At 43.2% G+C, this 26,525-nt stretch overlaps 1 protein-coding gene across 4 annotated transcripts in view; it reads left to right on the top strand.

The window, feature by feature from the left end:
* bcas3 (BCAS3 microtubule associated cell migration factor) overlaps positions 1-26,525 on the top strand; it is a 318,499-nt gene that overhangs the window by 273,011 nt on the left and 18,963 nt on the right. For 2 of the 4 annotated variants that reach the window (XM_035154599.2, XM_035154597.2), the window contains one exon: positions 6,432-6,608. In XM_035154599.2, coding sequence (XP_035010490.1) covers positions 6,432-6,608 — 177 coding nt within the window. Of the gene's footprint in view, positions 1-6,431; positions 6,618-26,525 lie in introns of all 4 variants that reach the window. The other 2 variants (XM_035154598.2, XM_035154596.2) reach the window with 1 other exon arrangement.

Genomic DNA, 26,525 nt, shown 5'->3' with positions numbered 1-26,525 from the left:
GGAGAATGTCTGGAGCATTCACCACCAGTGAGTTGGCGCATTGATGGCGTTTCCAACACTCGGCGGAAAACAAAACTTAAAAAAGATATTCTAATATCTCAGGATGAAACAGAGAAGCCAAACAAGTATGGAGGCACAAATAAGGAGCTCAACTTGGAAAGACAGTGATATTCAAGACTTTCTGGAGATACGCACTGACGTTGCACGCGTTGATGTGCTGTCAACAAAAACATGTGATCTCCGCAGTAGAATTTATATTTTACATCCTGTCTCCTGCTGCAACACCCCTCACCTGAATGCTCCAGGGATTTTTTTGTTGCTGTGAACGTGTCTGACCAATTTCTGGAGGTCATGTCAGAAAATGGCTTTAGAAAACTAGACTGAAATGTGTTTCAGTGACTAGATTTCAGTGTAGTTCCCACCTGATCTACTGCACTGCCTGATTTATGATCTGTTTGTTGGTAACAGACTGGGCCTCATTTCCTAGTAACACCACTCAAGTATATTCTCACACACACGCACCATTACATATTATACGGCACCCATAATAAAGGCATTTGTCCGATCCGCCCCCTCGCACTAAAACCTAATTGAATTAGAACTAACCAGGCATCAGCATCTTAACTGCACAGGTAACTGAGAAACAGTGGCATGTGGTGTCAACACATTATTCCTTTACCTGTGTGTGTGTGTGTGTGTGTGTGTGTTGAACTTCTGTCCTGGCTGAGGATATTTACAGTTGTGGTCATCATTCTCTTCTGTAAGCGGCTAGCATTAGTATATCAGCCTCACCAAAAGCCGGTTTCCAAAAAATGGCTACAGACTTTCTCCAGAGTTCGCCTTTCACACATGAGCGAGGGATTCTCCGTTTCTCTGTTGCGTTCACAACAACACAGAAATCTCTGCAGCGTTCTGGTGAGGGGTGGTGCAGCAGGCAGAGGGAGCATGTCACATATTATTATGTGTCTTGTACATGTGTGGCTCCGCTTTTTCATCCTGAGATATTTGTGTTCTTTTGGGGCTTTTTTCCCCTAATCTTCGTGAAGTTCGCCCTCTGGAGAATGTCAGGAGATTCAGTGCATGTCTGAAAACTCTGTTAACCAAACAAAGTTATTGTAAATTGTTCATTTCTAATTTATAACTGCCTCCAGTTTGTTAGTAAATCATTTGCATGTGTAAGTATTCTTGACAGCTTGACCTGTTCAGGGTAAAAATAGAGCGATACCGGAGTGGACGCGGCATGTCTCCTTATATCTGATCTCAGAACAGCGACTCTACCTAATGATCTGATGTTTGCATTCATTTTGTAATTTACTGCCCACGTGAGTCATCAAAGCCAGTGTTTGTTACAGGGAACACTTCAAAATGTATTTCGATCTGCTTACAATGTGTCATCGGTGCGGTTGGACATGAAGTCATAACCTATGAATCAATCAATCAAACTTGTTTTGTATAGCCCATATTCACAAATCAGACCTGGTCTCAGAGGGCTCGACATGCCATGGCAGGTGATATGGTAACACTGGATGTTCACATGGATAACTTCGATGCTACTGACGTCGAGGTGCCATGCCAAGTGTGTGCCGACAAAATCTAAAAGGAAATATGCTGGTAAACTTCTCAGGAAACTTGCAAGTCATTAATAGAATATTAATTTGACCTTTGATGGTATTTTCTTTCTGTTTCCTGCATTAAACAGAGGCTTGGTTTTAATGGTCCAATTGAATGTCCACAGTATTAAAGTTAAGCACTGAATGTGTGTTAGAGAAGCGATTGTGATGTGCACATGTGATGTCATGTCCAACTGTGCCATCCTAAGCCGCTGCTGTAAAGGTATACACACACAGACAGACACACACAGACAGACACACACACACACACACACACACACACACACACATCCTGCTGCAGTGTGATTAAATCTTTAAGGAAAGTAGCGCTGGCTGGAGGGATAAGTAGGGCCAGTACGTGGGGGCTAACAGCTGGGTGGAGAGTGGCTTTTAATCCAGCTGGGTTTTAACATGATGGAGGGAAAAACAACAATCCAGGGTGTATTTTGAATCCTCCTCCTCCTCCTCACAACTGTTCATGCTCACATTTCCAAAGGTTTACAGACAATAAAAAAGAATCAAAGGAGAAAATCAGTAAACTCGAGTGGCTGCCTTGGAGAGATCCATTAAATTCCCTTCACACGATACAGTGGATCGACAGGGTTATTTGAAGTCAGTAACTTTGAACCATTTCACAAGTGTGATAGGATACTCTTTCCATTTCTGAATTATTTCTTCTACTGTTGTCATTATTCATGTTATACATACACATGCTGCAAAGTGGAGGCAGCAGCTTGTCTCTGTCTGTGTGCAGTTTGCTTTCAGGCACAGTTTTGAGTGCAGGTCATCCTCCATTCAGATGCATTTAGAGCCCAGCACACACTCTGAAAACAGAATTGATGTACATAGCACACAGCATGGAGCCGTTGTGTAGCATACACACATCCGTTAAGATGAGGAGCAACAAAAGATGTAGCTGAAAAGAAAAATATATTTTTAAAGTAAATAAAAAATACGAGTCAAATAATTGAAAATGTAGCTGATTCAAATTTTAAATCTTAAAGTTCCTCACAGAAAATAGAGGAACAAAGGAAACAAAGAGGGCGTTTTGGACTAGAATGAACTATAGGTTTTCAAGACACTGACCTGATTTGTTGAACTGCTGAAGCCTCACATTAACTTTAACTAAATTTAAGAAGCTATTTTCACATGAGAGAGAACTTTGGATTTTGTCCCTCATCACTTATATTATAATCGTGTTTATAAGGAATCTCTTTTTGGCTGGTATGGAAAGGAGGGTTGATTTCAGTGGCCTAGAACTCTTTCATTGAACATATGGGCATGAGAAATAATGAATTAACTTTCTCTGTCATCAATGGAAAATTAATTGTATCTCAGCAGACTGAGCTCCTGTTACTGTATCAGTCGGCCTACAAGCCAATATGGGTGAGTCATTGATAAGCTAATATGAGTTTGGCTAATCCAATCTGACAGTTCTAGGTATTTTGTTACTTTTTATAGTATTAGAAGCTCTTCAGATATACAAAGGTCAAAAATGTCCAGAGCCAGATTATTAACAGACAAACTAAATATGCAAATAGTTTTTGAAAGTAAAAAAAAAGATTTTAAACTACCAAACACTGCCAACAACTATCAGCGATCGGTAGTTTTAGTCGAAAGCAATCAGTATCGGCCCTCAAATACCCATATTGGTCAAAGCCTGGTCTGATAAACGTAAAGCTCTTCCTAACCTTCTGCCAAGCTCTTATCATCCAGAAAAGCCACGGCAGTCAGAACCTTTGATCTGCATGGCTTACTGGCTATCAGGGAGCAGACTACTGTGTGTGTGCACGTGTGTGTGTGTGTGTGTGTGTGTGTGCGCGTACCCCGAGGCCTGGCCAGTCTCAGCTCCGCTGCAGGCCAGTGACAGGTGCTAATGCTGGGGCGAGAGGCTGCACGGGCCTCCATGCGCCCTACTGTGATAACACTGACTGGCCTCCGAAAGCATACAATCACTCACACACACAATGGCTTAGCTTCCTGATAACTTTGCTGCACTTCAGAAGCAGTCTGTATGTGTGTTGGATTGATTTTTCAAAGGACTCCTCTTTAGTGCCAGCAGGCCTTCTATCAAAGCTGGCCATGAGACCCTGTGTGTGTGTGTGTGTGTGTGTGTGTCTTGTTGTGTGATGTTATTATGTCCTGTACTGTGGTTGCTTTAATGCTGGATAACTGGGATGTGTGTGTATGTGTGTGTTTGTAGAGAGTGAATTGAATTTTGTAGCGGTAAAGGTCGATCTGGACAAGAAAGCTTAGTGTTGCAGAGTGAAGTGTGGCTCATTGCGTATCAAGGTACAACCTACTAAAACCTCCAGCTGACCATTTGGCAGACTTTTGACATGCCTACATTAAGTCAAGCCTTTCAGTTCACACAAGTCTGAGATAGATATGCAGGATGGTAGGATTTAAGCACATCCTGCCCGGTGCTTTTGTGGCATTCACGTCGGTAACCTGGTGTGAATTTCAATCATTCACTACCTTAAATCTAATTTAGCAAATTGCAACACTGTCAAAAAAAAACTAATAATAATCAAATACTATAATTCAATTTATCTCTGATCGTAGTCTGGCCAGAAATTGAATACTAGTCTTGTCAAGTTTCCTTTGTATTTACCACTCACCTTCAATATCTATCCACGTTTCCTGCATGTAACCAACACAGAGACACAAACACAGAGACACAAACACAGAGACACCAACACAGAGACAGATTGTGCAGACTGATCTTTCCAGGAAGAGAGGATCTCTACTGTCCTTTTCCTTTGAAGTCATCCTGTCGTCTCCCTGGGGTTTTACTGACACCCACAAGACAAGTGGGGAAGTGTTCCTGTGTGTGTGTGTGTGTGCATATCCACTCTCCTATGCCAAACATTTGATGAAGGAAGCTCTGTGGTATTGAATAAGGCAATTCATGAGGTCTACAGTTGCAGACTATATTCAAATTTCAAGTTTATTTTAGGAGAACAGTATAGTTTCATTGTATTTATTGCTGTTAATCACTGAAGTAGTTTTATCAATCATATGAGATAAATTTACCAATTTGTTGCAGAAGTAGGAAACGTAAGACACAGCACAACTCGACCATCAGAGTCAGCTCCAGCTCAGGAGGTTAGAAGACTAGTTCAAAATGAGTCGGTATTTACCAAGTGAATTTAACAAGATGTCTCATTTGTTACATATTGAAAAACCGATGTCCCTACTCCCTAATTTTAACTTTATGCCAAATCCAGAATGCTCTGCAGGGGGTGAGAATTAGCATTTCTGGCCCCACCCCAACGTGTGTTTTCTATCATTATTCAAAGCCAACACAAGTTGTATGTCACTGACTGGGGTGTGGCCAGAAGTATAACATGCTTGGAAGTTACTAGCCATTAAGGAGAAACGCACCAGCAGTTTAACTCTCTGCAGTTTGTCACTGATTCTCTCGTTAGCAGACATGTGGAAGTGATATTTTTTATATTCCAACGAGGTGGACTAGCAGTTGCCTCTGTTTTGCTTAGCTCGGCTCAATACATGCATGTCTGCCTCTGTACTGGATACACTGACTGTGTAACCCCCTCAATGTTTCACTGTTCCTTTTTAGATTCAGATTTTTAAGATTTGAATTCACCACTTGAGCAGTAGTCGTCAAAATGGTATCATGAAGGCTGTGTGCTTGTTTGGCGCAGCCGTTTCCTGTGCGCCACTGTCTGTCACATATTTCCTGGGTGTTAACGAGGGGAGAGATGCTGATACGCAGAACTGAACTGATGCCGATGATAAGCTCAAATCAAGCCGTGAGGTCATGTGTTTGTATTGTTGCTCTCCGGCGTTCTGAGTCACAGGAGCACTTCACCAACGCCACCGCTAAATCCTCCTTTTCTGCCTTTATCACCTCGCAGTGCTCGCAGGCACAGTGGCTGAGTCAAATGAACACACTAATAGAATAAACCAGTTGTTTTACTGTGTGCGTGCCTGCCTGACCAGCTTATCACACACAAACACAGAGAGGGAGAGAGAGAGAGAGACAGGTTGCAGACTCCCTGGCTCCACAGCACAAGATCTCTCTGATTGTAGAAATTATGGCAGACAGAAAGGAGAGGAGATTAAGACACAGTGTAGGTCTGTGTGGATTTGCTTTGACAGGCATGAAGATTGTGTTGTGCTTACAAGCTGTTTGTGTGTAGTAAATTCATTTATGCTGTGCTGGGGGAGAAATGTTTGTCTGACACAAGTGTCTAAGAATCCTACTTTAAAAATGACCACTACCAATACTTACCAATGGCCAGATTGTTTTGAAAGTCAATTCAGTTAAACCCGCTTTTCTGTAAACAGAAATAGAAAAGTTCTGACAGTTACTACAGACATGACAGTTCCGCAGCTGACTCACATTGGAGCATATCTTGCTAAAGTTCCCAACCTTATCTTCAAATGTTCATCGTTTTACATCTTGTGGTTAAATGTCTAAAATTGCATTTTAGCTAGATGGCACATTGTGCACATTTTTTATTTGTCCTCTGTGTTTGACACATTGTCTTGATGATACAGTCATATCATTTCCCAATCATATGCACAAACTTTCCAAGCAATGTTTTAAGTGTTGAAGGATGCTAAAATGGTCTCCACACCCCTGCAGCCCTCAGAGAATAACACACATTGCTGATAGATGGATGATTCATCCGTTAAGTCAAACATTTTGGGATCAGACCCAGTCCTGATCTTGCCGATCAGCTCAGGACAACACTAGATTTTATCGATGCACAACTTCCACAGCTGTTACAGTTGCATCTTGCATTCCATTTGGTAAACAACTATTAACCCTATGTGTGTGTCTGTTCGCAGGACCATTTGATGGACGTGGTGTGACCCTGCTCGAGGTGTGTGGGAGCTGGCCAGAAAGCTTTGGCGTGCCGCGGCACAACATCGGGTCGGCCGACGCCAGCGACGAAGGCCTGCGGGAGAGACTGGCGGACGCCATGTCTGAGTCCCCCTCCAGGGACATCGTAGGATCTGCGACAGGTCAGTGGAGTAAGGACAACGCACAATTACACTCACTCTCTTGAGCACACACATGCATGTAGACGTACAAATATTTAAGCCGCTTTCAGACCTTCACTGATATCCGGAGATGCTCCACAGTTTCTCAGGAGGAGCTGTATGTGTGCAAATGTCCGAGTGAGAGCCTCCAGAGTTTCTGTGGACTTTCTCCGCCTGGCCCCCAAGTATAAAGTCCGCAGAAAGTCCAGAGAATCCGATGTGAGTGCACAGCAGGGGACCCCCCGCTGGATTTATCATGAGCGAGTGGGGAATGTTGATGGCGCTTGTAACGCGCGACAGATGCACAAATTAACAACATGAAATACAAAAAGAAAACAAATATCTCTGGATAAAAGCCAGTGTCACACAGGTAGAAGACACCGACTAAGATGTCAAGAGAGTTTGTGGTGATTAGAGTTCCTCCACGGGTCTTGTCCGAAAACGCCTTTAGACACGTGTTCACAAGCATAAACGTTATTTTGTTTCATTCTCTGTTTATAAATTCTGGGGGAAGAATCTCAAATAGATTACAACTTTAGATCAGTTACTCAATGATGTCCTACAATCCAGAGGAAATACTGATGATGCTGCCACAGTGACCTTGTTTCAGCTCTGGTTATTTACAGCTGAACTGTGATTCTACAGCATGGTTATTATAAACTGAAAACTATTGATAAAGAAATGATACTGTAATGTAAATCTGAGAAGTAAGAGTCCACAGTCTGCAATTTGTACACTCATAAAAAACACTTCTTTACGCTTTCAAAACTCTTCACACACTCAGTTCAACACCTGTCACCCCTTTAATCACCACATCATTCAAAAAAACAGGAACTGTTTTCAAACTTAACAAGCGACAAAACTTACATACTATTGTAAAAACTGTTCAATTTACATAAATGTATTCATCAATCCCTAAGAAGAATTGTGTTGGGTAAAAGTTTAAAATGAGCAGACCCCAGATCAGATGAGCCCTGAATGTTAGACAGAAGATGGCCAGGGATGGATCCAGGTGTAAGAAAGGACACAGACTGTGATGTTGGTGAGACCTCGTGGTCAGATGAAGAAGACGGGCTTGACCTGTGCTGTTCCAGCTGTTCTCTGCCTGCTGGCATAGCCACAGAAACGGGCTATTGTTTTCACACCAAGTCTATGAGATCCCAAAAGCGGCGCATGCACACACCTTGCTTTACTTTAAGGCTTCCTGCGTGCATGTGTACGTGCGTGTGTACGTGCGTGTGCGTGTGTGTGTGTGTGTGTGTGTGTGTGTGTGTGTGTGTGTGTGTGTGTGTGTGTGTGTGTGTGTGTGTGTGTGTGTGTGTGTGCAGCAGACATGCCGTTGGCCCTGACAGTCCAAATGGTTAACTCATTTAGGAAGCGCCAGTGCCCCCACCCCCTAAGTGAACAAGAGTTCCTTTGATTTAAATGTGTGTGGGGGATGGGTTAGGGTGGGGTATTGGGGTAGGGGAGTGGGGAGCTCACAAGGCCCTAATGGATTTAGCATCGACTATCACCCACCCCAACCATCCCCAGCCATATCCAGCCTAGAAGCCCCCATCTCCTCCGTTAGGACTTAACCTCATTTGTGGAGCTCTCTCTCTTTCTTCTCATCACTCTTCCACCCCCACCCCGTGTTTCTTCATTAGATTAGATGTTGGAGTCTCCCGGACACTAGCAGTCAGTCTGCTCTTGTTCTTCTTCCCTCCATCGCCTCGCATCTCGACTCCCATCGCCCCCTCCGCCCCTTTAATGCAACACAAAATTCATTACTGATCATATTACATCAAAATACACCCACGATACATGTGTACAAACACACACACACACACACATACTCTCTCTCTCTCTCTCTCTCTCCCTCTCCCTCTCTCTCTCTCTCTCTCTCTCTCTCTCTCCTCTCTCCCTTTCCTTAGCCTTGAGCTGTGCTGAAGACATCATCCACAGGGAATGTGATGGACTTGCTGGTTCCTCCATTCATTCATACAGACAGAGAGGCTTCAGTCTCTGTAGGCTAATCTAATAGCACAGCACTTCTGCATCGTAACATAAAGGAAATGTTCCTGTCCGCTGTAAGGAGGAGGGTGACATGGATGGTCAGGAGTTGGCATGTTATGAGAAAATGGGTCTCTCAGTGTTGTCCATCTTAGTTACAGTGTGATGGATGGGTACAGTTCGCTACAGCTTTCAATGGAACTAATTTCCAATTTCCAATTAGTTCCTATGAAAACAATTGACAGTATATTTTATTAATTATTGACCATAACAAGGACTCGGGTTCTAGAAAAATGTATGTTGCATTTTTTTTATATTTTCATAAATTTCTTGTATTATTATCACCTTTATTATTTTAGGATGGAGGCAGAAATATGCTTTTTGCAATTTGTGAGAAGCAACTCGTTTAATGTGTCGTGAAGTGTATTTTGATAAGATTCCACACTGATGGATATGAGCATCATCCTCAAATTCACTTTTCCATGGTTCTCTAAACACAGTGTTAGGGACTGTGGCTCCAAAACAACAACAACAAATAAAAATACTCTGCATTATTTTATTTATTATTATTATCTAATAGAAATATTTATGAACCAAAATCTTTAAACTAAAGAAATTCAAAATATTTAATATAAAAAATAAAAAAATCCATTTCACTAAATAATCATTTAACGTGATGATGTACAATGAGCCACACAGGGAAACTGAAGTGTCTTAGTAGCAGAGGTAAGGGAAAATTAACAGGTAATTAAATAATATATAACGGAGTAAAATATAAAATACATAATAAACATCTACTATTAAAAAAATACTATTTAGCATACACACCAAGAAATATAGTAGGTATAGTGTGCATTGAAAGAAAAAATATTCACAAACCAAGTATTTGACTGAAAGAATTTTTTAAAACAAACGGGCATTTTGTAAAGGAAAGTAAATAATACACAATCTCTGTTTTGCATGAAGATTGGAATAAAAAATGACCACAAAAATGTTCAATTTTGCAATATTGTATTCATAGAACTGATTTAAGGCCAAGTTAAAAGGCAGAGCACTGAGATTTTCAGACGGGAGAGTGCAATAAAGTTTGTGAACCTGTTTGTGAAATCTTTCAGTTTTAGAGTGAAAAGCTCGCAGTCGTCACAGGCTGCGTGGTTCCACCTCGGAACAGGCAGGAGCTCAAAGAAAATGGGTTGGTCGGAAAGTGAGCCGAACAAATCCAACAGGGTCTAATATGTCTAATGTGTCTATTGGCCGTCTGCAGCCCAAAACTCTTCAGCAGTCAGATTCATCTAAATAGTCCAAGATGAAATCTAAACACACCATAATAAGAATTCATGCTTGATAAAACCAAATCGTAGCCGTGTCTAGACGACAGCCCCATCCGTCTTCAGACCCCAGACCTCAAGCTATAGATGAATAAATGTGGACCACAAGGCATCTCATTCAGTTTTTTTTTTCCATTATGGTACTTCTACACAGGCATCGCAAATAATGTAAAAAAAACGTTTCCTTGGCCCTGACTCCGAAGATCTGATTTCCTCTGGCTTTCAGTCGGAACAAGGCAGCAGTCGACATGTCATCCCATCCACATATGATCCACACATGATACACTCCCCTCTGGGTTCAAGTGAGAGACGGAGACTTTTGCCAGAGTTGTAACATTCAATTAATTCTTTATAGTGGCTGGGATTTCCATGTTAATATATGTGCACTTACAGTGCTTCCGTTGTGAGTTGAGCTGTAGTGTGTGTGTGTGTGTGTGTGTGTGTGTGTGTGTGTGTGTGTGTGTGTGTGTGTGTGTGTGTGTGTGTGTGTGTGTGTGTGTGTGTGTGTGTGTGTGTGTGTGTGTTGGTCTTGGCGTGAGACTTAGATGGGCAGAGGCAGATGGTATCTTGCTCAGTGGCTCCATTTGCCAGGAGCTGTGGCCCCAGCGCTTAGACACGCACAGTACAGTGGAGCTGTTAAAATAGACCTTGAACCAGATCACAAGCATACACACACACACACGCAAACACACACACACACACGCAAACACACACTTCACCTATACACACACATTCACCTCATCCATTTCTCTGCCATATTGTAGCAGACTGGGGGTTTGCGGAGGTAAGCACTGAGGCAAAGAGATGATCTCACAAGAAACTGCCTGATTTCCGTCTTCTCTCCGACACTGGAGGGAAGTGAGTAACCAGGCTTCATGTTAGAAAACACATTCATGCACCACAACCTTAAAATAATAGTAACATTTTAGAAACAGCTTGAAGAACAGTAACACGAATGACTGTGAGAGGGAAGCTCCGCCCACCTGCCCCCAACACGCCACAGTATGTTAAACAGAGTTAAACTTTCATATACAGTTACTTTTAGCTGGGTTTATTTCATTACTTGTAATTTCCTCGCTTTGTATCATTTTTGTCCATCTCCAAAAACAATTTTACAAACGATAATTTGGCAAAAAATTCACACAACACAAATTGAACACCAAACGAGACAGATTTCCCTCTCTGTGTGTGTCCTCTCACACTCAGAGGGTCTCAGAGCTGGAATGCTCGCTGATGTAACAAATCACTGTCTATCTGACATTCTCCTCCAGCTCACACACACAGACACACTCTCTCGCAGATTCACGGGGAAAACAAAGCCTCCAGTCAGGGCGACGCCGCTCTCACGCTAAGGCCAAGACCCAGCGTCGCCAGCTCCGAGGGCAGGTGACACTCGCAGAGAAAGATGGACGGATGGACAGAGGGAGAGAGGACAGCAGATGAAGGGAGAGGAAGGGGGAGAGAGAGAGAGAGGGAGTCACTGACGACTAAAACACACTGGGGCTGAAATTAGATTTGCCTCCAATGATATAATGTTGCTAACTAGATTTGGCTTATTGGTGCCTGCCTAACATAAATTCCATTGAAGCCATATGGAGAGTGAACCAGCGCTCAACGCGACCTGGTGTATCTCAGCTGAGAGCAGCTCAGCCCCAGGAACAATGGCACTTTTTATGTGCGTTTACAATATACAATATTTTTAAGTGGTAGGGTATTTTTACTTTGTCTCCATCTTTGGTACTGAATGCTTATTACCATGCTGTCCCTTCACGTGTTTTCCGAGGGAAGACACACCAGACACCTTGTGTTTACAGCACGAAATGTAAACCGTTTCATAACAAGCGGATTCCCTTTGGTGTCATGTTAATCAGCTGTAGTGAACGAGTAAATGGAGATTTGTCTCTAATTTATATTTGTTGTATTTCCACTTTGTACCAATATGCACTCCAGCCACAGTCTGGGCCCACATTGAAACAGTATTTGACAACTGTAGGTTTTACATGCTGGACAATAAGATTCAATCAAAGTGTGTGTAAAAACATATAAGCTGCTGATGTATAGTCACCACTGGTATAGACCAGTACTTAGTTTACTGGTCCATACCAGGAAACCACTGGTTATAGGCTTTTAGTGGTTTTAAAATCAGTTTAACTGGGCCATCGAACATTTGTTAATGCATTTAAGTATTGAGAAAACTATTTGATCTATCATAAAACAAAATATAATTCAGTGTTTTTGAATTTATTTCGGCCTGTTTGTTCTGCATCCGCCCTGATAAGCCCTCAAGTTTATATGAGAGGTACTCGCTCAGTCAGCCTGATGCTGTGTGCTGGCTGCTTTTGCACCACAGATTCATTTGAAATCCTTACAGATGAAGCCAAAACTCTTCTCTTTTGAGTGGCATGTCACCACTGCTTGTCAGATGGATGAATCAGACTTTAAACTTTAGGCTTTGACAAATCAAATCCCACTTTAAAGACAAATTGAAATAGCTTTTATTTTGTTCCCTTTCAACTCCAGGACACGCTCAGCAGCACAACATGCATCTTATCAGCTTGAATACACTGAAATGTATGTAAAAGTTCTTAAAAGTAATTTCACTGGTGGCTTTTTCTTTTTCTTTAACCTATTTATTTTATTTTCCAAATCGGTTTCTTAATAAAGATGTTTGTCAGATTTGTTGATCGTAGCTCTTATAGTACATGGAAGTGTAGATAGCCATCTAATGATTTCGATACCACTTTCAGCTTGAAACCTACATCTGCCCTCATATTATAATTCAACTCAGTTACTGTGTCTGACATCTTCACCAGGACTGTGCTGATATGACTACACTGCATCTGTGACCCTGCACACGATCATTACAGCTCATACAGTGAAACTTAGTCATCTGAGGTTTAGGCTAAATATCCTGTCCTCATGGGGACAACACTGCTCGGTAGTAATTACTGTGCGTGTGTTGGAGTGTGTGTGTGCCGGCGTTTGTTGGAGTGTGTGCGTGTGTGAGCGTGTGTTTGCGTGTGTTGGGTTTGGTTGATTGATGAGGTGAGTGTCTGGGGGACCACCCACGCCCACTCTTGTTTGTTGGATCCCAGCTCAAAGAAACTGAGTAATAATAATGACAGTAATAACAGTAATAATAGTGAGACTGTCTGAACAGCACAGAACTCAGCTGGCTCGCTCAACACCCGACTTAAAACAAATATTTAGGGGCTCCTTATCAGCACCAAAAGACTGAGAGCATTTCATGTGTGTGCAGACATGCACATGTGTATGTGTGATTATTAATTCCAGCAGTTTCGTGCATACATACACACACATGTTTGTGAAGAATGTGTGTGTCTGTGGGTTTCTCTCTATTATATTTTACTTTGTTAAGTGCCTTGATATAATGTATGTTGTGATTTGACACTATAAAATTGAATTGAATATGAATGGGTATGAGTTTGAGGTTGAGGTTGAGGTTGAGGATCATGTGTACATAATGTTTGTGTCTTCTTTTTTTCTATGCTTGTAAGCATAATGGTTCATAACCATAATTGTGAGGACATTTAGGCCTTCTGAGGGTTAAGACTGTCTTAGGGTCATAGTTAAAATTAGGTTCAGGTTGGGGCTGGGGACTGCATTATTGTCAATGAGTGTCCTCGCAACTATAGAAAGACAAATGTTTGTGTGTGTGTACTAAATGTACATGCACATGTCTCAGTGTATGTGTGGTCCTGTATATTTTAGCGATACCATTCATATCTACACATACGTGTAATAGCAGGATATGCATGCAGGGACTATACTTGCATGTTTATGTACAAGTCTTTGTGTATATGCAACCCACAATGTGTGGGTGGAAATGTGATTCAATCAACTAGCTAGCATGTGGTGAATTATACTGCATACTTAAGTAAGTGTGTGTGTGTTCGTGTGTGTGTGTGTGTGTGTGTACACACTTCCCAATGCAACCATACTACCTTCACATTTCCTTATTATTTATGCGCTTGCAGGCAGATGTCCAAACAGGCATCCTGACTTAATAATTGGTCATTTGCTGTTGGAGCCTTGACTGTAGGCCTCTGGCTTGATGACACACTGTATGTATGCTTTGGGAGAGGTCCACTGAGCTTCTGATGTTATCACTTCAGAGAAAACATGAGCTCGGTGTTCCTATGCTGCTCTCGCTGTGTGTGCAAAATGTATAAAGATGGAGAGAGTTTGAAAAAGGAAATACATGTTGAAGGACTTTCTAGGCACAGATTGGGGGTTTCCTCTCTGACTTAGAACAGTCTGCGTGTATTTGAGAACATATGAGAGCATGTTGGTTTTAGCATTTGGCCTAAAACTGTCTTAAAGAAACAGCACAATGTTACTACTGTCTCGCCCCATTTACTAATCAATATAACACTAGACAGCATTGCTCTTTAATAGCATGCTGCTTGTCCATTTGAGCCAAGGGTTCATTTTCCATTCTATGAATATGCACTGCATATTACAATAACGCATAAAATGTACTGTTTTATTGTTTTAATGCCACTGGCAACTGCTAAGAGCGTGTAATCTCCTGTATGCATCTAACCGGTGTTGGGCTTCTGACTGGAAAAAAGCAATACATTACTCATTACTGTTACTCATTTTTACATCACCAGGATTGCTGTATCGTTATTAGTCTCTGTGGGCAGCATTTGGTATTCATAAGCTTGCTGTTTATTGTTCAGATTTGGAGTCTGTCTTGAAAAGATAAATAGCAAAGGAGAATTTCTCTATGTGAGTGACCGGCCCAGAACGGTCAGTCGTATAACCCAGACCAGAGATACGGGGAAACCCCACGTAGACAAAGTCTAATCGCTTCAATTTCTTTATCACGGCATTTGAAGCCTTCATCATTGAATAACCTATAAACTCACAATTTGAATTTTAGGGGATTTCTTGTGTTAGTACCTATTTCCCAAGGGGCCTCACTGGTCTGTCATTCTAAATTCAACACACATGATGTTGTGGGTTGAACGTCACACTAGATCATTCTGTTTAAGCTGCATACTGCTGTTGTTATACACACATATGACTGAATGCATGAAAAAGAAACCCACTCGTGTGAACCTTTTTAAATATGACTGCAGGTCCAACTAACAATTTAACTTCAGCCAGAATATCTATGTTCATTGTTCTGAGATTCAAGTCCATGCACAGCAATGATTAATGTCTTGTGTACAGAAGTGGCCTCACACCCACTGTATCCAGCAGTGTGCATCCAACTGCATTCTTTTTCATAACCACATGGGGCTGACTTCCCGGTTACGCCATAGCCACTTACCAGCAAAAAACAAAAAGATTGTTTTTATTAATTTTTTTTTAGGGAACACAACTAAAAAGTAGACTTTATGTTGGCAACAACTGTAATTGAAATGAACATTAGTCTACCTATGCAGGAGAAACCAAAGGATAATAGTATTCCAGCTTTGACTATTGTGTGGACCACCACTTTGTCTGAGCCATGTGGTTATCTGAAAATCATGCTCACCCTCCAGCTAATAAAAGTCAAAGATTCTTTGTAGCTATAATACAAAAACACATACTGTATATTCTATTCGGTGTTAAAAACAAGATTACATTTTGTGTCCCGAGGTTATCCAGTACATTCAGGGAAGAGTGTGATCACCAACGTTAGTAAATGGTGAGCTACAAGGTTCAGCTAAAGTTTAGGACAACTTTAATGGCCAATTACAAAACGTCATTAGAAAATAAGTGCTGGAAGAAAATATTCTCCATGCTTTGACACAACCAGCAGCAGCAGCAGCGGCGGCAGCAGCAGCCTGGACTGTTGGCACGAGGCATGTTGGCTCCAGGTTGTGACTCGACCATCTGCAGCCTCAGCAGAAATCCTGTCCAGTGTTGATGAGTCTGTGTCACTGCAGCCTCAGGTTCATGCTCAGGGTTGACAAGAGTGGAACCTGACGTGGTCTCTGCTGTTGTAGATCATCCAACTCAAGGTTGGCCCTGTTCATTCTGAGGGACTTTTGTGCTCACCACAGTTTCAAAGTGTGGATATCTGCGGTACCGTAGACTTTCGGTCAAAGCACTGCTGCTCACTGGATGGTTGTTGTTTTTGGGATCCATTCTGACTGAAAACTCTTGAGACTGTTGAAATATACCAGAAGCGGAGTGAGAAATCACATATTTCCCCCACTCTGATGTTTGATGTGAACATTAGGTGAAGCTCTTAACTTCGTCGTTAGCTTGATTTTACACACTGCACTGCTGCCACACAATCAGCTGATTGGATAATTGCTTAAATATACAGGTAGGCTTGTGTTCTGAATAATGAGCACAGCGGGCGTACCGCAGTATTAGTGTCTCTGGCTTTACGTTGACCTCAAGTTCTTCGCACATATTTGAAAAATCCTGGTACATTGACTAAAATCAACCAAATTGTCTGACACCGATCAGCCACAACAATAAGGACGGACACGACACTGACTGAAGGAAAGCTACTCGTACTTTCGGAAAATGCTAATGATCTTTTATATTTTTGTGTGAGGATATAGTCAGATCACAGATAACCCTAATTATTCAGCAAATGTCGCAGTAGCATTGTCTGGTTTGAATGTGGTGTCTATATGCGTGTCCCTCTCCAGTAAAGCAGCTGATCTGCGTGCACGAGCTGTCTCATAGCCTGAAGCCATGCAAACAAGCTGCACAGCAAAGGCACAATTTTTTCTATTATAAAAAAATAATGAATAATCTCTTTAAGTTTTGCTATTATATAAATCATTCCATTGAAAACCTCATTAATTGGTCTATTAAGTAAACAGGGAAAGTAGACTGCACGCCTGTTCAGACAGCTGTGTGATTTAATGGTTGCACAATACGTCCTGTATTTGAATTGGCCACATATTCCATTCACACAAAGCCACACTATTATCCTGCCGACTGACTGGTTTCTTTGTTATCCAGCCTTGTTTTAGTGCACTGATACCTATCATAAGAGCAACAACACACAAGGACAAGTGGAGGGGCTCGGGTGGTGTACAGTCTTGGAGGTCCTCCCTGTCCAATCAATCAGTACAGACGTCCGCTGGCTTCAGTTCTACACATATACACAGAACCGTACAGTCACTCACACCAACCAGAGCAACACGCATGTGAGCCTTGTATATAAACTTGTCTGCAGTGTCAGACTGGACGACTCTCACGGCTCTCCCACATCCACTGAGGAGAAAAACACTGACAGTGGAAATATTAAGAACACTCACGGGGATAATGTCGGTCGTCTATTGTTAGACTTCTGCTTCAAATAGGGCTGAGTATGGTTTAAAATTGATCACCGTAAGAGACAATATAAAACCAAAGAACAAGAAACCATAATTATATAGTTGTTCAATGTCTTTACACACGAACTTTACCTGAGTGAAATGCAAAACTGGCAAAAACTGTGCATTGGTGTGATGACGTTCCAGTCAGAGAAGAAGCAAACATCACTCTGAATCCAACCACATGTTCAGTTCAGAGGTTCAACACCCAACCCCATTTCCACATGTTACTTGGGACATTATAATTGTATGGTGTTATTTAATAGTTATACCACTGATTCATATTCATATTCTGCTGAGATGGACTAGGGTTAAGCAATTGTCTTGTTTGGGGATTAAATAGTCTTGTCAAAGTATTAAACCTATGGCCTGATCGCACTAGCAATTTAAACGGCAAAAGAAATTGAATCACTGAGATCAATCAATTGTCAATGTACAGGCATGTTTCCTACAAACAACATTTCCAACAAGACGTATTAGCTGTTGCTGAAGGTAAATAAAGTGTTGGGGGCAAAGGAAGGATTCATCAGTGCTGAAGCTCCAACCAATTCAACCAAGGAACTTAGTACGTTGTTCCTCACCATGGTTCTTGAAGAGCTTCAGTGCCCAGAAGTCTAAGGTGGTGGAGAAATCTCAAGGTTCAGTTTGGTGGATCTGATCATTATGAAGATCGCTTTATTTTCATCAAACCTTTCTGTGAGACATTGATTATTTATTTTTTTATTTATTCCATTTATAGTTATCCCCTGTAGAATCAGCATTATTGTCGTTTCTCAAGACAGGAACATTGTAGTGCAGCTCCTGACATATCTGACGCATGTGTGCATGAGACGTGATCTAGTTTTGAACTCATCACGAGTGCTGATGGTAGCTCACCCACACGGACACACTGACACTGGGTTTATATGAACTGAACTATTGACTGAAGATCCATCATAAGGTCACTGACCTGCTGTGGTCAAACAGCCACTGATTCACAACATGAATTGACAAAAAGTAAAATACCCACCAGTGGACGACAAGGAAAAGACATTGCGCGAGATGAAAGTGTCTGCTGGTTTCCTCAAGTGAACTCGGTGTAATAGATTTCAACACGCCAGTCTGATTCCGAGTCCTTTCAGTCTGTCCAGAGAGCTAGCTGGATGAATAATGAATCAGACAAGCCTACTCAAAATGTGTGTCCAACCATCCTTTGAAGTCTTTTACATTTCAATTGGCATAAATATGGCCAGTCTTTAGCTGACGGCTTTCTCGCAGCTTCCGTGTATGTATAGCAGTATGTACATTGTACGTAGCATAACTGTGGCTATGATCTCAATAGCTGGACTAATGTACAGACTGAAGTACTCACGCAATGGACCACACACACACACACCACTTGGATACTTGACTAACTCAAAACTATTAGTTAATCATTTTGTGAAATGCCCAGAGGGCCATGTTGTCCCCTCGCTTTAACCAAAGAGAGAGAAGAAAGCGAGAGAGAGATCAAATGAGTGCACTCTCTCCCTGAAAGCTACTCAGCAGTGCCGTGACAGACAGAAAGAACAAACGCAGAGAGGAAGAGAGGGGGGAAGAAGACATCAGGGACCAAGTGAAAGAACAGAAAAGGGAATGTGAGGCTGGCTGAGGCCAGAGAGTATGGTGCTGTGGTGCTGAGAGAAGGGATGGTGAGTGAGGAAGCAGAGTGTGGTCATTATAACTGCCCTTCAGACCACCACCCCCCACTTCTCCTCCAAATCTCTCTCTCTCTCTCTCTCTCTCTCTCTCTCTCTCTCTCTCTCTCCCTCCCTCCCTCCCTCCACAGTTGAAAGTTTGAGCTTAATGTGCGGCGACAGTGTGAGATGATGAAGAATAATTCCTGTATTCAGAGCTGCCAGTGCTCGCCCCTCCTCCTCTTCATCCTCCTCCTCATCCTCTCTCTCAACTCCACTGACAAGTCAGGCCTGGATATCATTGTATCATTTATCCCGGGCCTCGCTTCTGCCACTCTGCCTCGTTTGCCCAGAGGGAAGTGTGAAAAGTGTGCCTGTGTAAGGGTGTGTGTGTTTACATGTGTGAGGATGTCTGTGCGTGAATGAAATTGTGTCTGTGCGTGTTAGTGTCAGTCTTTACTTGTGTGTGTGTGTGTGTGTGTTGTGTGTGGAGCTCTAGCTGACTGCAAATGGGCTTTTGTGGAGTTTTTTGGAGACTGCACTTAACAGCTCGCTCAAGGGAGACACACACACACACACACACAGGGCTGTAAGGGTTCACAGAAAAGGAGGACAAGCGAAACCAGAGTGAGGGAGAATTAGGGCGAGAAAGTGAAAGAGGGAAATAGTGAGAGTGGTGGGAGGCACTTTTTAAAGCCCCGCTCCCGCTTCTGTTTTGGGTTTGTGAGACAACAAGAGGGCCGGAGACGTACTTTGTGCAGAGCATCAGAAATGGACTCGTGGCTGAGGGCGATCCACTTCAGCCAATCTGCTTCACCACCGGTGGCGGTGGCTGCATGCAGCAAAACACTTGTTGTCTCTGCTGCTTCTCTAACTCCGCCGACTGACTTGAGCAATGAACTCGTCATGATCTGTGACCCGTCACTCAAACTGCATCCAGGCCATTTCCCCCAAACTGCTCCAGGAGTTGACTTGCCTTTAGTGCATCACACTTGGCCTCACAGCTCTTCAGCTCCTTCTCCTTCAGAGCAGCGTTTTCCTCCTGGAGAACCTCTACCTTCATCTCCCTCAGTATGAGCTCTTCTTTAAGGGTTTTAATATCTTTATTGTTTAATCAATCATCTATTACACAAAAAAAAGATCATCCCTAAATGTTGACTTTGTGTTTCAATTAAATATTAAATTTCCACATCTCATTATTACATCCAAGTTCATATTACAATTATTTAGGTCTGGGGCGACAAGTCAACGTAATCTGTTACGCAAATACGTCGATCTGCGCAACGTGCGTTGACGCGTCGTATGGAAGGTGTTCATCAAAGCATGGATTCACCCGAAGTTTTATATTGTTGTATTAATTGTATTGATTTTTTTTATTTTTATATTTTATTGTGACCCTGAACATTACATTACATTACATTACATTATACATGTCATTTGGCAGACGCTTTTCTCCAAAGTTACTTGCAATTAGTGCATTCAACATCTATTCAACATCTATGAGGGGCCAACTGAGTCTCATTTTTTAAAGAGCATCTTCCACCACTTCTTTCCTCGTCTCTTCTTCTGCTCCTGAGGTTTCGTCTCGTTCACCTCTGGCTCGTCCTCCTTCCCAGTTTCCATCTCCAACTGTGGCTCACTGTCTTTCAGCTTGAGCTCAGGCTGCTCTTCTTTCAGCAGAGTGACCTCGTCCTCTAGAGCCACATCTTCAGCTCTGACATCCTCCACCTTATTTCTCCAGGTCTCTTCCACCTGAGTGAGCTCCAGGAGTTGACTTGCCTTTAGTGCATCACACTGGGCCTCACAGCTCTTCAGCTCCTTCTCCTTAAGAGCAGCTTTTCTCCTGGAGAACCTCACCTTATTTCTCAGGTCTCTTCCTCCACCACTTTCTCGTCTCTTCTTCTGCTCCTGAGGTTTGTCTCATTCACCTCTGGCTCGTCCTCCTTCCAGTTTCCATCTCCAACTGTGGCTCACTGTCTTTCAGCTTGAGCTCAGGCTGCTCTTCTTCAGCAGAGTGACCTCGTCCTCTAGAGCCACATCTTCAGCTCTGACATCCTCCACCTTATTTCTCCAGGTCTCTTCCACCTGAGTGAGCTCCAGGAGTTGATTTGCCTTTAGTGCATCACACTTGGCCTCACAGCCTTCAGCTCCTCTCCTTCAGGCAGTTTCTGAGAACTCACCTATTTCTCAGGTCTCTTCCACTGGCCTCCAGCCTTCAGCCTTCTCCTTCAGAGCAGCTTTTCTGGAGAACCTCACCTTATTTCTCCAGGTCTCTTCCACCTGAGTGAGCTCCAGGAGTTGACTTGCCTTTAGTGCATCACACTGGGCCTCACAGCTCTTCAGCTCCTTCTCCTTCAGAGCAGCGTTTTCTCCTGGAGAACCTCCACCTTATTTCTCCAGGTCTCTTCCACCTGAGTGAGCTCCAGGAGTTGACTTGCCTTTAGTGCATCACACTGGGCCTCACAGCTCTTCAGCTCCTTCTCCTTCAGAGCAGCGTTTTTCTGAGCTCCTCAGGTCTCTTCCACCTGAGTGAGCTCCAGGAGTTGACTTGCCTTTAGTGCATCACACTGGGCCTCACAGCTCTTCAGCTCCTTCTCCTTCAGAGCAGCGTTTTCCTCCTGGAGAACCTCCACCTTCTTTAAACAGGTCTCTTCCACCTGAGTGAGCTCCAGGAGTTGACTTGCCTTTAGTGCATCACACTGGGCCTCACAGCTCTTCAGCTCCTTCTTCAGAGCAGTGTTTTCCTCCTGGAGAACCTCTACCTTCATCTCCCTCAGTATGAGCTCTTCTTTAAGGGTTTTAATCTCGACTTCAGCGCTCAGGAGTTCGTTCTTGAGGCTCTTGACAACGTCTTTCTGCTTCATTCTCGGTTTGTAGAAGTTGTTGTTGCGATTGAGGGAAATCGGCGTCTCAAATGGTGGTTTGGTTTCTTGTCAGAAAATGCTACTGCTCTGTTCAAGCTCCAGGAAGCAACTGAAGAATATCCTGCAGATTGTTACAATTTACCTTGATCAAAGGCAGGAGATCACAGTAGAACATGCGCCACATCAATGGAAATACAAGTTACCACCTGAATTTCCATTGATGTGGCTTGAACTGTATAATAGGTACAAACACTTAAACAAACAAAAAAACCACGACATTTTATATTTTTTCTATATTGTAACAAGACAAAGTGGAGATGACACAGTGTCTCATTGTGAATATGTAAATAATGTGCATGTTTATTATAAATATATAAATATAATACATAAGATAATATCTACCTCTATTTCTTTCTGATTATAGGTCATAGATTTATTGTTTAATCAATCATCTATTACACACAAAAAAGATCATCCCTAAATGTTGACTTTGTGTTTCAATTAAATATTAAATTTCCACATCTCATTATTACATCCAAGTTCATATTACAATTATTTAGGTCTGGGGCGTAAAGAGTACGTAATCTGTTACGCAAATCGTCGATCTGCGCAGCGTGCGTTGACGCGTCGTATGGAAGGTGTTCATCAAAGCATGGATTCACCCGAAGTTTTATATTGTTGTATTAATTGTATTGATTTTTTTTATTTTTATATTTCATTGTGACCCTGAACATTACATTACATTACATTACATTATACATGTCATTTGGCAGACGCTTTTCTCCAAAGTTACTTGCAATTAGTGCATTCAACATCTATTCAACATCTATGAGGGGCCAACTGAGTCTCATTTTTTAAAGAGCATCTTCCACCACTTCTTTCCTCGTCTCTTCTTCTGCTCCTGAGGTTTCGTCTCGTTCACCTCTGGCTCGTCCTCCTTCCCAGTTTCCATCTCCAACTGTGGCTCACTGTCTTTCAGCTTGAGCTCAGGCTGCTCTTCTTTCAGCAGAGTGACCTCGTCCTCTAGAGCCACATCTTCAGCTCTGACATCCTCCACCTTATTTCTCCAGGTCTCTTCCACCTGAGTGAGCTCCAGGAGTTGACTTGCCTTTAGTGCATCACACTGGGCCTCACAGCTCTTCAGCTCCTTCTCCTTCAGAGCAGCGTTTTTCTCCTGGAGAACCTCCACCTTATTTCTCCAGGTCTCTCTCCTCCACCACTTTCCTCGTCTCTTCTTCTGCTCCTGAGGTTTCGTCTCATTCACCTCTGGCTCGTCCTCCTTCCCAGTTTCCATCTCCAACTGTGGCTCACTGTCTTTCAGCTTGAGCTCAGGCTGCTCTTCTTTCAGCAGAGTGACCTCGTCCTCTAGAGCCACATCTTCAGCTCTGACATCCTCCACCTTATTTCTCCAGGTCTCTTCCACCTGAGTGAGCTCCAGGAGTTGATTTGCCTTTAGTGCATCACACTTGGCCTCACAGCTCTTCAGCTCCTTCTCCTTCAGAGCAGCGTTTTTCTCCTGGAGAACCTCCACCTTATTTCTCCAGGTCTCTTCCACCTGAGTGAGCTCCAGCAGTTGACTTGCCTTTAGTGCATCACACTGGGCCTCACAGCTCTTCAGCTCCTTCTCCTTCAGAGCAGCGTTTTCTCCTGGAGAACCTCCACCTTATTTCTCCAGGTCTCTTCCACCTGAGTGAGCTCCAGGAGTTGACTTGCCTTTAGTGCATCACACTGGGCCTCACAGCTCTTCAGCTCCTTCTCCTTCAGAGCAGCGTTTTTCTCCTGGAGAACCTCCACCTTATTTCTCCAGGTCTCTTCCACCTGAGTGAGCTCCAGGAGTTGACTTGCCTTTAGTGCATCACACTGGGCCTCACAGCTCTTCAGCCCTTTTGAGCAGCCCTAGTGAGCTCCAGGAGTTGACTTGCCTTAGTGCATCAACTGGGCCTCACAGCTCTTCAGCTCCTTCTCCTTCAGAGCAGCGTTTTTCTCCTGGAGAACCTCTACCTTAGTTCTCCAGGTCTCTTCCACCTGAGTGAGCTCCAGGAGTTGACTTGCCTTTAGTGCATCACACTGGGCCTCACAGCTCTTCAGCTCCTTCTCCTTCAGAGCAGCGTTTTCCTCCTGGAGAACCTCCACCTTCTTTAAACAGGTCTCTTCCACCTGAGTGAGCTCCAGGAGTTGACTTGCCTTTAGTGCATCACACTGGGCCTCACAGCTCTTCAGCTCCTTCTTCAGAGCAGTGTTTTCCTCCTGGAGAACCTCTACCTTCATCTCCCTCAGTATGAGCTCTTCTTTAAGGGTTTTAATCTCGACTTCAGCGCTCAGGAGTTCGTTCTTGAGGCTCTTGACAACGTCTTTCTGCTTCATTCTCGGTTTGTAGAAGTTGTTGTTGCGATTGAGGGAAATCGGCGTCTCAAATGGTGGTTTGGTTTCTTGTCAGAAAATGCTACTGCTCTGTTCAAGCTCCAGGAAGCAACTGAAGAATATCCTGCAGATTGTTACAATTTACCTTGATCAAAGGCAGGAGATCACAGTAGAACATAGCGCCACATCAATGGAAATACAAGTTACCACCTGAATTTCCATTGATGTGGCGCTTTGAACTGTATAATAGGTACAAACACTTAAACAAACAAAAAAAACCACGACATTTTCATATTTTTTCTATATTGTAACAAGACAAAGTGGAGATGACACAGTGTCTCATTGTGAATATGTAAATAATGTGCATGTTTATTATAAATATATAAATATAATACATAAGATAATATCTACCTCTATTTCTTTCTGATTATAGGTCATAGATTTATTGTTTAATCAATCATCTATTACACAAAAAAAAAAGATCATCCCTAAATGTTGACTTTGTGTTTCAATTAAATATTAAATTTCCACATCTCATTATTACATCCAAGTTCATATTACAATTATTTAGGTCTGGGGTGACAAGTCAACGTAATCTGTTACGCAAATACGTCGATCTGCGCAACGTGCGTTGACGCGTCGTATGGAAGGTGTTCATCAAAGCATGGATTCACCCGAAGTTTTATATTGTTGTATTAATTGTATTGATTTTTTTTATTTTTATATTTCATTGTGACCCTGAACATTACATTACATTACATTACATTATACATGTCATTTGGCAGACGCTTTTCTCCAAAGTTACTTGCAATTAGTGCATTCAACATCTATTCAACATCTATGAGGGGCCAACTGAGTCTCATTTTTTAAAGAGCATCTTCCACCACTTCTTTCCTCGTCTCTTCTTCTGCTCCTGAGGTTTCGTCTCGTTCACCTCTGGCTCGTCCTCCTTCCCAGTTTCCATCTCCAACTGTGGCTCACTGTCTTTCAGCTTGAGCTCAGGCTGCTCTTCTTTCAGCAGAGTGACCTCGTCCTCAAGAGCCACATCTTCAGCTCTGACATCCTCCACCTTATTTCTCCAGGTCTCTTCCACCTGAGTGAGCTCCAGGAGTTGACTTGCCTTTAGTGCATCACACTGGGCCTCACAGCTCTTCAGCTCCTTCTCCTTCAGAGCAGCGTTTTCTCCTGGAGAACCTCCACCTTATTTCTCCAGGTCTCTCTCCTCCACCACTTTCCTCGTCTCTTCTTCTGCTCCTGAGGTTTCGTCTCATTCACCTCTGGCTCGTCCTCCTTCCCAGTTTCCATCTCCAACTGTGGCTCACTGTCTCAGCTTGAGCTCAGGCTGCTCTTCTTTCAGCAGAGTGACCTCGTCCTCTAGAGCCACATCTTCAGCTCTGACATCCTCCACCTTATTTCTCCAGGTCTCTTCCACCTGAGTGAGCTCCAGGAGTTGATTTGCCTTTAGTGCATCACACTTGGCCTCACAGCTCTTCAGCTCCTTCTCCTTCAGAGCAGCGTTTTCTCCTGGAGAACCTCCACCTTATTTCTCCAGGTCTCTTCCACCTGAGTGAGCTCCAGCAGTTGACTTGCCTTTAGTGCATCACACTGGGCCTCACAGCTCTTCAGCTCCTTCTCCTTCAGAGCAGCGTTTTTCCTGGAGAACCTCCACCTTATTTCTCCAGGTCTCTTCCACCTGAGTGAGCTCCAGGAGTTGACTTGCCTTTAGTGCATCACACTGGGCCTCACAGCTCTTCAGCTCCTTCTCCTTCAGAGCAGCGTTTTCTCCTGGAGAACCTCCACCTTATTTCTCCAGGTCTCTTCCACCTGAGTGAGCTCCAGGAGTTGATTTGCCTTTAGTGCATCACACTGGGCCTCACAGCTCTTCAGCTCCTTCTCCTTCAGAGCAGCGTTTTCTCCTGGAGAACCTCCACCTTATTTCTCCAGGTCTCTTCCACCTGAGTGAGCTCCAGGAGTTGATTTGCCTTAGTGCATCACACTTGGCCCACAGCCTTCAGCTCTTCTCCTTCAGAGCAGCGTTTTCCTGGAGAACCTCCACCTTATTTCTCAGGTCTCTTCCACCTGAGCTCCAGGAGTTGACTTGCCTTTAGTGCATCACACTGGGCCTCACAGCTCTTCAGCTCCTTCTCCTTCAAATTCTGGTGAGCTCCTGATGCCTTTAGTGTCACCTGGGCCTCACAGCTCTTCAGCTCCTTCTCCTTCAGAGCAGCGTTTTCCTCCTGGAGAACCTCCACCTTCTTTAAACAGGTCTCTTCCACCTGAGTGAGCTCCAGGAGTTGACTTGCCTTTAGTGCATCACACTGGGCCTCACAGCTCTTCAGCTCCTTCTTCAGAGCAGTGTTTTCCTCCTGGAGAACCTCTACCTTCATCTCCCTCAGTATGA

This window comes from Hippoglossus stenolepis, chromosome 4 (assembly GCF_022539355.2).
Source record: "Hippoglossus stenolepis isolate QCI-W04-F060 chromosome 4, HSTE1.2, whole genome shotgun sequence".
Taxonomy (NCBI): Eukaryota; Metazoa; Chordata; class Actinopteri; order Pleuronectiformes; family Pleuronectidae; genus Hippoglossus; species Hippoglossus stenolepis.
Note: the sequence above shows the minus strand (reverse complement) of the source record. Positions and strands in the feature narration are given on the sequence as shown.